We start from the raw sequence: 13,154 nt of genomic DNA on the forward strand, positions 1-13,154 counted from the left end.
TTGCGCATATTGCCAGGGCCTTTTCTCAAGGCAACACCTTTGGCATCATGTGAAAAGGTGCCCGCTGAAAAAAGGTCCTGCCAACACCAAACCAGGCAGGACCAGAATGCAATCCCTCTGTGCTTATGCCACTCCCATTCCACCGGGTGTTGGGAAGGGCCTCTGGAAGGTGCTGTGTGATATGATTCACGATGATGTGGTACAGGTAATAAAGGGTGACCCTTGCATCATGCAGTTTGGTCTCCACCTCTTTAACCGGCATGGTTCGGATGTCAGTAAGCATGATTATATACGGCATAAGCTCAGAGAGGTGGGGCGACTGTTACTGCATGCCAGGATGGTTAGTCCTCTGAGGAGCATGGCAGAGTTCATCCGCCCTGCAAACTTCCTGCAGGTCATAACTGCCGTAAGGAGCCTGGCCGGCTATGCTGAATTGACGAATACCTATAAGGTTCCCTCACTGGCCCTGAAAGTGGGCCATAGCCTCCAAAAAATATCTACCATGGTTGAGTGCCAGGCACTTATGGAGGGCCATGCCCCGACCGTGGAGAGCGCACGGAGCTTCCAAAAACTATACAAGGCAAGGTGGAGCGAGATGATCTTGGCTGCTGCCCTCAAAACCCTAGAGGAGCAAAAATGGAACACCCCCCCTTCTACCTTTCACTGATTATGTAAAACAGTTGCACCTTTATCTCACTGACAGACAGCGGGAATACCTAGAGGATTTGTCCACTCACCCGACCACAAAGAAGTGGTTGCTGCTGGCCAAGGTAACCCTCACACAGCTAATCCTATTCAACCGACGTAGGGAAGGTGAGGTCTCAAAGATGAAGCTTTGCTCTTTTGCATCTCGGCACACAGCTGATTTACAGGGTGATGTGGCGCTGGCCCTGTCAGAGCCAGAAAAGAGGCTATGTCAGCACTTCACATGCATTGAGATTCCTGGTAAGAGAGGCAGGAAAGTCCCTGTCCTCCTGTCCCCTTGCATGCAGAGGGCATTGGAGCACCTCACAGAGAAAAGGGTAGAGTGTGGTGTCAGTCCTGACAATGTATATATGTTTGCAAGACCCTCCGCCTTGTCACACCTCAGAGGATCCGACTGCATTCGACTCTATGTACGGGCATGTGGAGCCAAGCATCCAGAAGCTCTCTCCTCTACCAGGCTTCGGAAACATGTGGCCACCCTTTCGAGGGTGCTGAACATGAGTGACACGGAGATGGATCAGCTGGCCGATTTCCTAGGGCACGATATCCGGGTGCACCGCCAGTACTACCGCCTCCCTGAAGGTACCCTGCAATTGGCAAAAATTAGCAAACTCTTTGTGGCACTCCAGCAAGGTCGATTGGCTGACTTTAAGGGTCAAAGCCTGGAAGAAATCTCCATTGATCCCAACGGTAAGTAGCATGGTCCCTCACCCGACTGGTTGTTCCATGGGCTGACAGTCTAAGGGGGAAACTGTGACCGGGGATCTCTGTTTATCTTCGTATTTCCAGAACCAATCCCGCTAGCCAGTGATGAGTCTGATGATGAGCCAGAGGTGGAAGCTGGAGCAGTGCATGTGGAGGAGGGAGATGCCAGTGCACCGAAAGTGATGGAGAGGCATGCACCCATGGCTACTAAAGGTGTGTGTCCATCAAATTCATTGGGTGGCTTGGGCTGGCGGTGAGTTTTTGGTTGACTGATCTCTTCCCTGTCTCGCATAAGTGATTGCATGGGCTCTAAAAAGAAACCTTGCAGCAGAAAAGAAGTAGCAGCTGTTGAGAGACACCTGATGAGATTCATCCTCTCCTGCAAGGTCCCCGGCAAAAAGGATTGTAACGCCTGCCTCGGCACTGAGGAGCAGGCTCTGAAGGCTAGGAACTGGCTGTCGGTCAAGTACTACATAAAAAACCGAATAACTGCTATCAAGCGACAGTGTACAGCCTGAATAAAATTTATGTTGGTCCAACCAAGGCGTCTTTTTTATTTACTGTGGTGAAACCATTTAGTGGTCATAGCAAAGGGCGTACCCACATGGTTAGGAATACCTGAGTAGGTCCCAGTGAGGGATAGGGAGTACCCACATGGTTAGGAAAAACTGACTAGGTCCCGGTGAGGCATAATGGTGTCCGGTTTCTGTCACCAATCTATACGGCACATGCGCGCCGGGTGATATGATATAGATACCCGCCAGCAGGCACGGTTTGCTGATCAAGCTGTTTGGGCAATGGGAAGCAGGCGTGCCCATGATGGACAAACCAGTCATGGGTCCTGAAAAGTTCACAAAAACAAGTATGCATGTGTGTGTGTGTGTGTGTGTGTGTGTGTGTGTGAAGTAATGTGATGTATGTGTGTGTTTGTGTAGAAATGAGATGTGTGTGTATGACTGTGTGTGTGTGTGTGTGTATGTGTGGGGGAGGGGGTGAAATCTTCATGTGATGTGTGTGACTGAGTGTCTGTGTGTGAGAGATTGTGTGTGAGTGTGATTGTGTGTGTGTGAATCTCATGGGATGTGTGTGTGTGTGAGACTGTGCGTATGAGACTGTGTGTGTGACTGTGTCTATGAGACTGTGTGTATGAGACTGTGAGACTGTTTGTGAGACTGTGTGTATGAGACTGTGTGTGTGAATCTATTCATGGGATGTGCGTGTGTGACTGTGTGTGTATGAATCTATTCATATAAATGAATGTGTGTGTGTGGGGGGGAATCTATTAATGTCAATCTGGCAGGGTAGAGATGTATTAATGTCAGTGGGGGAGCTAGGGCATCAGTGTGGCTGGAGGCCATTCTCACGTGGGGAATGGCGGCCGTGGCACAGAAGGGGTTAACCCCTGTGCTGCGGCGCCATTTTTAATTGGACAACAGGCGCTGGGCGCCATATTTAAAATGTATTTGCGGTGCTAGGCGCCGAGGGTTTTAAATTAAATGTTTTAATTTATGTATTTTCCTGCCGCGGTCCAGCCTGGCTCTGGCTGCCGCCGCGTTTGGGATGAGGTAGCCCCCGGTGTGCCACATCGGGGGAGAACGGAGTGCATGGAGCCGCTCTGCGCTCCACGCTGGGACCCGGGAGTGTGACTCCCGGCATCCCAGCCCCACAGGGACGCCGCTGGTCCCTCCGTGCCGGCTGCTTACTGCGGCCAGGCAGCGGAGGGCAGGGCGGGATGCTGACCACTGGGGACCGGGAGCAGAGCTCCTGGCACCCAGGGCAGCAGGGAGCCACTGCAGCCGGGATACGATCGTCTCGGACTGCAGTGCTAAGTAGCTCAAGGGGCGGGGACCGGGCTAGACGGCTCCCCCAGGTGGTGCTGATCGCTGGGGACCAGGAGCGATGCTCTCGGTGCCCCAGCTGTACAATGCAGCCGGGCTGGCAGTTAACCCTCGGTGCATGGCACCGAGGGGAGAACTGCCATAGCTGCACGCTGGGGGTCGTGCTCCTGATACCCCAGTGCAGGAGGAGAGGTCACACATGGGGAGACCGGAGAAGCCGGCTCCCAGTGCATCGTGACTGGCCAAGATAGGGTGCACAGGGGGACCAGGCTAGCCAGCTCCCTGTGCAGTGTTAGAGGGTGGCCAAGTGGCTGCATGCTGCAGTATGGCCAAGTGGCTGCACGCTGGGGGACAGGGAGAGCCAGCTCCCCGGACCCCCAGCGCTGTGAGCAGGATACAGCAGAGAGCCCCAGCAGTCCAGGACTGCAGGGCTAGGGGAACCCAGCGCTGAGCGCTGGGCAGTGTAAAAAATAAATAAATATAAATGCATTCAAAATGATTTGTGCAGCACTGAGCCAGGACAGCAGGTCCTGGGCTATAGTGCTGCAGTGTGTAACAGCCTGATGCAGGGAACAGGCTTGGTGTATATGTAACAACATGAAATGTATATGTTTACTGTATAATTTAAGAAAAGTGCACTTACCTGTGGGCTGTGGAGGTCCAGGGGGATCCGGAGCTCTCTGTGGGCTGCTGGGTCACAAGGCCTCTTCCCTAGAGGAATAAAATGTTCTCCTATGCAGCCTCATGCCTGGAAGTGGTATGAGAGGGTGCATAGGAAGCTGGCTAATGCAGCCAGCTAAGTGGGTTTAGGGAGCTTCAAATCGCTTCCCTTCCATGGCCAGGAAACCGTGCCCGGGGACCCTGCTTGGCCACCTCTGGAGCTCAGATTCAGGCAAGGTTAGCAAGCTCGGTCCCTTAGTACGTTCCTGGAAGTCCGTTTTTGGAGGGAGATCCTTATCTTGCCAGGCTGTATCCAGATGGAGCGGAGCCGTGGGCGTTGCCCAGCTCCGAGGGTGAGCCCAGGCACAGGGGAGTCACCACTCCCCCTTGCCATAAGGGACAATGTTAAATGTGCATGTGGCCAGCACATGCACAGGTCATGCACTTATGATGATTGGTTGGAAACCACAGGGCGGGCTTACCCCCTGTGGAAATGTGTATTAGAGTGGCATAAAAGAAGGGCTTGTGCCTAGTACCATTGCCATTGTATATCCTTGTGAATCCTGTGTGGAGAAGAATTGCTGTAACATCTTGTACTGTATGCTGAAATTCCCCTTCAATCCGAAGGGAGGGTCTTTTTTAAGACTGAGAGCAACAAACACCTTTGCCTTTAAATTCTATTACATCTGTATCCTGCGACCAACAGAATTGCGCAAAACGCTATTCCGTTCTCCTGCTGTTCTGGGTAAGAGCTCCGTGTCTCCAAGTTCAAGCCCTCTGCCAAGCTACCGTGCAGACCTGGTCCATTGCGGGGATCAGGTGGGAACAGCCGACACCAAACAGGAGGTGTGTCTGCAGTTGGTCAATGCATACGCAGCAGAAGTGGTTCCAGCTGCCTAGGCAGGAGCCTGATTGTACGTAAAAAGCAGTTCCAAACGCCGATGGTTGAGTTTGGTGGTGGCAGCTTTGTTAAACGCCCACAGCGCAGTCGGCGGAGTCAGTGACAGGCGGTCACTGACGGAGAGTGGGAGTCCAAAAGCGCTAACCCGTGACCAGTGATGGCCTAGGCGAAAGGCGTCCAGTCACATCTGGTGGCATAGCGGTGGGATAAAGCCAGGCGGCTTTTCGGTCACCCGATGAGAGAAGCCGAGTTACTCAGGAGAGGAGTAATTGCAGTTCAGGAGAATGTGCAGGATGACTGATAACAGTGGAATGGAGTTGTATCAGACGGAGGTGGAAAGTGCGGCCAGCGTAACAATGGACGTCCCTCAGAACGTGGTGAGAGCAACAAGTCCTGCCCCCTCTCACAGCATATATGTTTCTCAGCATTCCCCAGCATGGCAGGGATCCCAACGAATGGATACCCTAGCGGAGTGGCTAGCGGAATTGGGAGAAAAGGCAACGGAGCAAGAAGGTATGCTCATCATTCGGATGTGGCATGACGAGTGGGCACCACGGGCCGTGGTACCCCAAGCACCGTTGCAGACCGCTGTACTGGGATCAGATTGTATCCAGTTTGCCAAGTTTGCAGACAGCAATGGGGACATTGATGGACATTTGCAAGTATTTGAAAGGACTTGTAAACTACACGATTTACCCAAGCAGGAGTGGGTCAGACACCTGGTGCCCACACTGCATGGAGAGGCCCTGGAGGCCTATCAAGGAGTGGCCACCGAGGACTGCGGTGACTATGACGAAGTCGTAAGGGCCCTCCTACAGCGATACTTTGTCACTCCTGAGTCCTACAGGAAAAAGTTCCGGGACTTGTCCAAGAACCCTACTAGCACCCATGAGCAGTTCACCACCCAGCTGAGGCAGTACATGGTGAAGTGGGTGAAGGGATCTGGTGCTACTACTTAGGACACACTGATTGATCTGCTATGCCAAGAGCAGTTCTACCGCAAGTGTGCCCCAGAGGTGAAGGAGTGGGTGCTAGACCGGGAGCCACCAAGCTTGAAGATGGCGGCCCAGTTTGCAGACAAGTATGTGGCAATTCGGCCACAAGGGCAGAAGCGCCCAACTAGTAGCTGACCCCAATGGACTATACAACCAGGGGAACACCCCTCTTCTACTCATCACCCCCCAAAGCGGGCATCCTCCAACCCGGGTGCTCTTGGCCAGCAATCGCCGAGGGGAGAACTGCCATAGCTGCACGCTGGGGGTCGTGCTCCTGATACCCCAGTGCAGGAGGTCACACATGGGGAGACCGGAGAAGCCGGCTCCCAGTGCATCGTGACTGGCCAAGATAGGGTGCACAGGGGGCCCGGGCTAGCCGGCTCCCTGTGCAGTGTTAGAGGGTGCGCTGGGAACTGGGAGCCTAGCTCCCAGGGGCCCCAGCAGCATGGCCAAGTGGCTGCACACTGGGGGACAGGGAGAGCCAGCTCCCCGGACCCCCAGCGATGTGAGCAGGATACAGCAGAGAGCCGCAACAGTCCAGGACTGCAGGGCTAGGGGAACCCAGCGCTGAGCGCTGGGCAGTGTAAAAAATAAATATAAATGCATTCAAAATGATTTGTGCAGCACTGAGCCAGGACAGCAGGTCCTGGGCTATAGTGCTGCAGTGTGTAACAGCCTGATGCAGGGAACAGGCTTGGTGTATATGTAACAACATGAAATGTATATGTTTAATGTATAATTTAAGAAAAGTGCACTTACCTGTGAGCTGTGGAGGTCCAGGGGGATCCGGAGCTCTCTGTGGGCTGCTGGGTCACCAGGCCTCTTCCCTAGAGGAATAAAATGTTCTAATATGCAGCCTCATGCCTGGAAGTGGTATGAGGGGGTGCATAGGAAGCTGGCTAATGCAGCCAGCTAAGTGGGTTTAGGGAGCTTCAAATCGCTTCCCTTCCATGGCCAGGAAACCGTGCCCGGGGACCCTGCTTGGCCACCTCTGGAGCTCAGATTCAGGCAAGGTTAGCAAGCTCGGTCCCTTAGTAGGTTCCTGTAAGTCCATTTTTGGAGGGAGATCCTTATCTTCCCAGGCTGTATCCAGATGGAGCGGAGCCGTGGGCATTGCCCAGCTCCGAGGGTGAGCCCAGGCACAGGGTAGTCACCACTCCCCCTTGCCATAAGGGACAATGTTAAATGTGCATGTGGCCAGCACATGCACAGGTCATGCACTTATGATGATTGGTTGGAAACCACAGGGCGGGCTTACCCCCTGTGGAAATGTGTATTAGAGTGGCATAAAAGAAGGGCTTGTGCCTAGTACCATTGCCATTGTACATCCTTGTGAATCCTGTGTGGAGAAGAATTGCTGTAACATCTTGTACTGTATGTTGAAATTCCCCTTCAATCCGAAGGGAGGGTCTTTTTTAAGACTGAGAGCAATAAACAACTTTGCCTTTAAATTCTATTACATCTGTATCCTGCGACCAACAGAATTGCGCAAAACGCTATTCCGTTCTCCTGCTGTTCTGGGTAAGAGCTCCGTGTCTCCAAGTTCAAGCCCTCTGCCAAGCTACCGTGCAGACCTGGTCCATTGCGGGGATCAGGTGGGAACAGCCGACACCAAACAGGAGGTGTGTCTGCAGTTGGTCAATGCATACGCAGCAGAAGTGGTTCCAGCTGCCTAGGCAGGAGCCTGATTGTACTTAAAAAGCCGTTCCAAACGCCGATGGTTGAGTTTGGTGGCGGCAGCTTTGTGAAACGCCCACAGCGCAGTGGGCGGAGTCAGTGACAGGCGGTCACTGACGGAGAGTGGGAGTCCAAAAGCGCTAACCCGTGACCAGTGACGGCCTAGGCGAAAGGCGTCCGGTCACAGTCAGCTTATAGGAATAGGTGTAGTTAGAAATGCACTTTCGGTGGAGTAGACCATGCCCCCACAATGGCGCACAAAGTCATTTTCAAAAGTAGGCAAGTATGCACCAACATATATTTCTTCACTTGTCTCAAAATATTGCCTAGCTCATGACCCCTATTTCTGCACAAGATCTGCTTCTCTCATCCACACTCATTACTCATTACATGCTCCCATTCACAGTTACAGGACTTTATTCAGGCTGCACCCACTCTGTGGAATGTCTTTCCTCACCCACAAAACTTTCTTCCAGCCTTTCTTCTTCAAGCATTCTCTGAAAACATCAGGCAAGCTTATCAATTGCCTGAACCACCCACCAAATACATAAGCTATTCTATCCAATTAGCACATACGTTCTCTGTTTACACTCACACAACCCAATGACCCTGGCCAACATTGCTGTGTGACTGGATCATACAGCCCACCAAGAACCTCTGCAGTCTGGCTGGCTGAATTAGCAATATGTAACACTTATGCTAGGTACACACTGGCTGGCATATTGGCCGTTCAATTGAATTGATATATTGTGTGTACGTCGGTCAGTATGTACAGACAATATGTCTGTGAACTATATCGTTCACAGACATATTGCATTGGCTGTGCAGTACAGACAATGGCAGATGTGTCTGCATGTGCTGTGTGTACGGGTGGTCGACAAAAGCAGAGTTCCCGGCAGCGGAAGCCCGACAGCACTGGAAATCCTGATCGTCGCTAAGGTAAGTATAAACTAACCTAACCTAACCCCCTAACCCTCCTTAGGGGTGCCTAACCCTAACCTGCCCCCCAAGTGCTTAACCCTAACCACCCCCTTTCCCCACTGCTTAAACCTAAGTCTCCCGGGGGGATGCCTAACCCTAAGTCCCCCCCAGGTGCCCTAAACCTAACCCTCCCCCCCTGCGGCTGTCTGATCATGGCGCCCGGCATCCCTTCGATCGGGATGCCGGGCGCCTGAGTCCCGGTGTCGGGGAAATGACAGGCGTCTAGATATATGCCTGGCATTTCACCCTCGCCGGGATATGACAGTCGGGAAGCCGGCTGTCAGTATTAAGGCAGCCGGTTTCCCGATAGTATACCGTATGATGAACCGTTATCACAGATATGCAGTATCTACTGATCAGTCGATCTGCATATACATCTTTTAAGTGTGTACCCAACTTAATCCTCATGTGTCAAACTCGTATTTCCCTGTAGATTGTAAACTTGTGAGAAGGACTCTTTTACATCTTGGTATGTTATTACTAGGGGACAACAGCAGCACAGCACAACACAGCCAGCCCCTATGGACTTTGGAGAAGTGGACAGTGGACACAGCCCCTATGGACAACAGCAGCACAGCACAACACAGCCAGCCCCTATGGACTTTGGAGGAGTGGACACAGCCCCTATGGACAACAGCAGCACAGCACAACACTACACAGCCCAGCCAGCCCTAACTCCCACCCTCCCTCTTCACTATCCACAGCCGATTGAGAAAATGGCGCAGACGCGGGTATCTTATATCGAATCCAAAACCCGCGAGACCCGGAAGGCGGGATGATGATGTTTTGCCTCGATTTCAGATCCGAGTCAAGCGGGAAAAGTCGAGCCTGACTCAGATCGGGCTCGGATCGGGGGGCTCGGGGGGGTTCGGATTTCAGAAATCCGAACCCGCTCACCCCTAGTTATTACTCAGTATTATTTTATTACTGTTATTTTCCCAGGTATAAAGTGTAGAAGAATATTTTGGGGCTATATAAATAAATATTAATTAATACATATACATAAAATTGAAACTTTGTTGCAATTGCAACATTTTAGGTAGTTTGAACTTTGTTAAATATGTAGCTAAGGCGCCAGTGAGAATGCACTGTGTGCTATACTGCTGGTCAAAAAAAGCCGCACACCTATCAGGGGTCTGCCACACTCCCAACAATAAGTACCTAAAAACAAACAATAGATAGACGGCGCTAAATTAGCACAGCAGATAGCGAAAATGTGCAATATAAAATTTATTAATATTTATTTAATTAATATACACATATAGTGTGTGAATAATCCCTAAATGGGTTACCTAAACAACAATCCTATAAGAAAAAAAAAATATATATATATATTAAAAAACATATAATACAAAAAATGACAATAAATAAATAAAATAAACTATAGCAGCCGGTGGGTAATGATCTCCAATACCCTGTAATACAGGATGCCAAAGTCCTTTCCTGAATCAACTGATAAGACTGTGCACAGTATTGACTCCACATCCAGTAGTAGAAATAATGTTTCCAGTGATTGTGACACTATGTAACAAACAGGCCACAAACTAATATTATGGCAACATTGATATTAAAGCACAATGCAGGTGAGCTGAATGGAGTATATGCTGATGGTCGAGCGGTACTGGAGCAGAAATAAATGTGTATAAGGGCTCAACTGTACTCACAATCCTCCATAGGGCTAAGTCACTCCGGTAGTGATAAATAATAAGCAGCCTCCAGTATCCCGGGTAACGGAACAAATGTCCGACAGGGTCTCCCTCTCACTGAGCCGCTCAGGCGGTCAGCAATCGGTGGTATTCGGTGGTGTGACTCCCTCCTGTACTGCTTGTTGCAGTGTGAGACTTTGCCTATCTTCATCTTCACCTTTTCCCCCTCCAGCGGTGGACACGCTGATTGACCTTTTCCCCCTCCAGCGGTGGACACGCTGATTGACATACAGCAGCTTGCCGAGATCCATGCGAGCAACGCAAGTGATTTGCATCACGGTATCGGTACCTAGGAGGAGTCAGTCACTGCTTAAATTTACCTTTCAAGGAAGTCCTCACGACTAAGGAAACATTATTTCTACTACTGGATGTGGAGTCAATACTGTGCACAGTCTTATCCATTGATTCAGGAAAGCACTTTGGCATCCTGTATTACAGGGTACTGGAGATCATTACCCACCGGCTGCTATAGTTTATTTTATTTATTTATTGTCATTTTTTGTATTATATGTTTTTTATTATATATATATATATATATATATATATATATATATATTTTATTATAGGATTGTTGTTTAGGTAACCAATTTAGGGATTATTCACACACGATATGTGTATATTAATAAAATAAATATTAATAATTTTTATATTGCACATTTTCTCTATCTGCTGTGCTAATTTATCTATTGTTTGTTTTTAGTTTGAACTTTGTTGTATAGTTTATAGGATAACTAGATCTAATGTGTCATTTTTTAGAGTTTTGGTATGTCTGTCTTTTTGTTTGTTCTTGGTTAATTCAAAAACTACTGAATTGATTTTGATAATACTAGTATATTTGGTATAGGCTATATTTCATTGTGGCCATTCTTAAGAGGTGTAAGTAGTAAACAAGAAAAGCCTCAATGTGAGTGGTGAGAGCAGCCATGGCCAGCAGCAATATGTGTGTGCAGGGCTGCATTACCTCATGACAAGTTGTGGGTGAGGGCGCAACCTCCACCAGGCTGTGTAATGTTGCTGATCAATTGAAAAAATATATCGACAGAAGAGACTTCATTGTTGAGTTTGTTGTCATTCATTTTTGTCCTTAGGTATTCAAAGCAGTTAGGGCTTCAATGTATTCTCGGGGGTAAATACCTAGTCTTCCTATTTCTGTTATGGTTCTGCTCTATTAACAACTTTGGTATGGAGATCCAGCTCTAGTAGAGATGAGCCATTTGGATTTTTTGGAAACCAACTTTGGGGTTCTGTGTTAAACTGAGGCATGCCTCAGTTCCCCCAGCCAAATCTGGGTATCAAATCAAGACAACATGTAATAATCCTGAAAATGCTGGATCCTGCGTGTTTTGGATTGCATATAAATCCCTCCCAGTCTATGCCCTAGTTATTGTTCCTCCATGGAGCAGCTCTGACTTTGTTGGTAGGCTGATAGCACTGTTCAGATCAGTTTCATCTATGCAGGCTTAGTTATGTGTAGAAAAAAAATAAAATATATAGATAATTAAAAAATAAGCATGGGGTTCCCCATGAATTAATAACAGCCTTGGACCTCTAAGCCTGGGCTGGTATTGAAAAATATGGGAAAAAATAGTGTGGGGTTCCCCTTATTCTCCAATGATCAGCACCAGGCTATTTTCATTATCAGTATAGTTGTGAATGCTACAAGATGTCTCCACACAGTATTTACTGGCTTTTAAAAATCTGTATTATACTTTGCCAGTAAATATCCATAATGTTAATTTTCATCAAAAGCATAATTTTGACTATATGTTATGAGGTTACACAAGGCCAATATGTCATACTTTACCTGGATTTTGTGTAGTATAATCTGAAAAGTAAAAAGACAAAACATTAAAAGCAGAAATTGTTAAATAAAGGGATACATTTTAGAGTTGCAAATGTCCAATTGAAGGAGCACATGTAAGATTTCTAATTCATATTACTTTTTATTATTATTATTATTATTAACTATATATTTATTTTATAAGGTTTTTTACTGTGAGACTTATTTTGAGGGAACGGCTGAATGTGAAAATATGTTTGCAGTAAATAAAATTCTTACCATGTAGATGTGCCAGTCGAAAAGAAAAATGAGTTTGAGGCAACAGTTTGGGTGTGTTCCTTAGTGTGTTATAATGACAACATTCCCACTATCATGATTGGACACACTAGATCACATGACTGTTGTGCATTATTTCACAATGGCTACACACTTCCCAGCGTAACCACTCACCTGAACTACTGTCACATGGCAAACCCAACTGTAAACAACAGCATCACTCATACAAACGCTACTAACAGGAAAGTAGCACATCCCTGCTTCACTAACACTGGCACATCCCTGCCTCACTGACAGCAGCACATCCCTGTCTCACTGACAGACATATACATTTCTTCTGCCTTCCTAACCATAACAGAATGTCTTCCCCGAAGCAAAACAAAAAAAGAAAACATAAGAGCCTTACTGGAAGGTGTGAGTGATCAATGGGGCGCAACTATATGTCTCAGGCAAGAAAGAATGAAGAGTACTCGTAATGTGAGTCTCATTCCAACAACATTTACAACCAAATCAAGAGGCGCAGACACAGCCATCAGTCATCAATCTCTAGACAGTCACCTGAAATGGAGACATTGATGGCACACCTTGAAATCCCCGATTTGAACAGGGCCCTGACACCCCCCCATTTCTTAATCAGTGAGATATTAAACCAATTTGGACATCACCACTCTGAGCACTTAGCCGATTTCTGTTTGCCTAATATCTCAGATGAAGAAGAAGCAGAAGTGATTCCTCTCTTAATGGCAACTATAAGAAGACATAAACCACAGCTTCTCTGCACATTGAATACTGTTTTTTTTGTGGGTTAATACGATCTAGGCCCTCTGTCCTTCAAATGTGAGTTCTGCAGAGCTTAACATTTCGATTGCTAAAAGGTTGGTGCCAATGGTGGCTCCAGAGTTAGGGCTGCAGAGCGGTCCAATATTCAAA

The 13,154-nt window shown here is 48.3% G+C and overlaps 1 protein-coding gene across 1 annotated transcript in view; it reads right to left on the minus strand.

The window, feature by feature from the left end:
- Positions 1-10,242: 10,242 nt before the first annotated feature.
- LOC148523941 (scavenger receptor cysteine-rich domain-containing protein DMBT1-like) overlaps positions 10,243-13,154 on the minus strand; it is a 31,853-nt gene continuing 28,941 nt past the window's right edge. The window contains exons 5-6 of the mRNA XM_088472532.1: positions 11,973-11,993; positions 10,243-10,457 (exon numbers count right to left, since the gene is read on the minus strand). Coding sequence (XP_088328658.1) covers positions 10,243-10,457; positions 11,973-11,993 — 236 coding nt within the window. The remainder of the gene's footprint in view (positions 10,458-11,972; positions 11,994-13,154) is intronic.

Source organism: Taudactylus pleione, unplaced genomic scaffold (genome assembly GCF_031769625.1).
Source record: "Taudactylus pleione unplaced genomic scaffold, aTauple2 ptg000125l, whole genome shotgun sequence".
Lineage (NCBI taxonomy): Eukaryota > Metazoa > Chordata > Amphibia > Anura > Myobatrachidae > Taudactylus > Taudactylus pleione.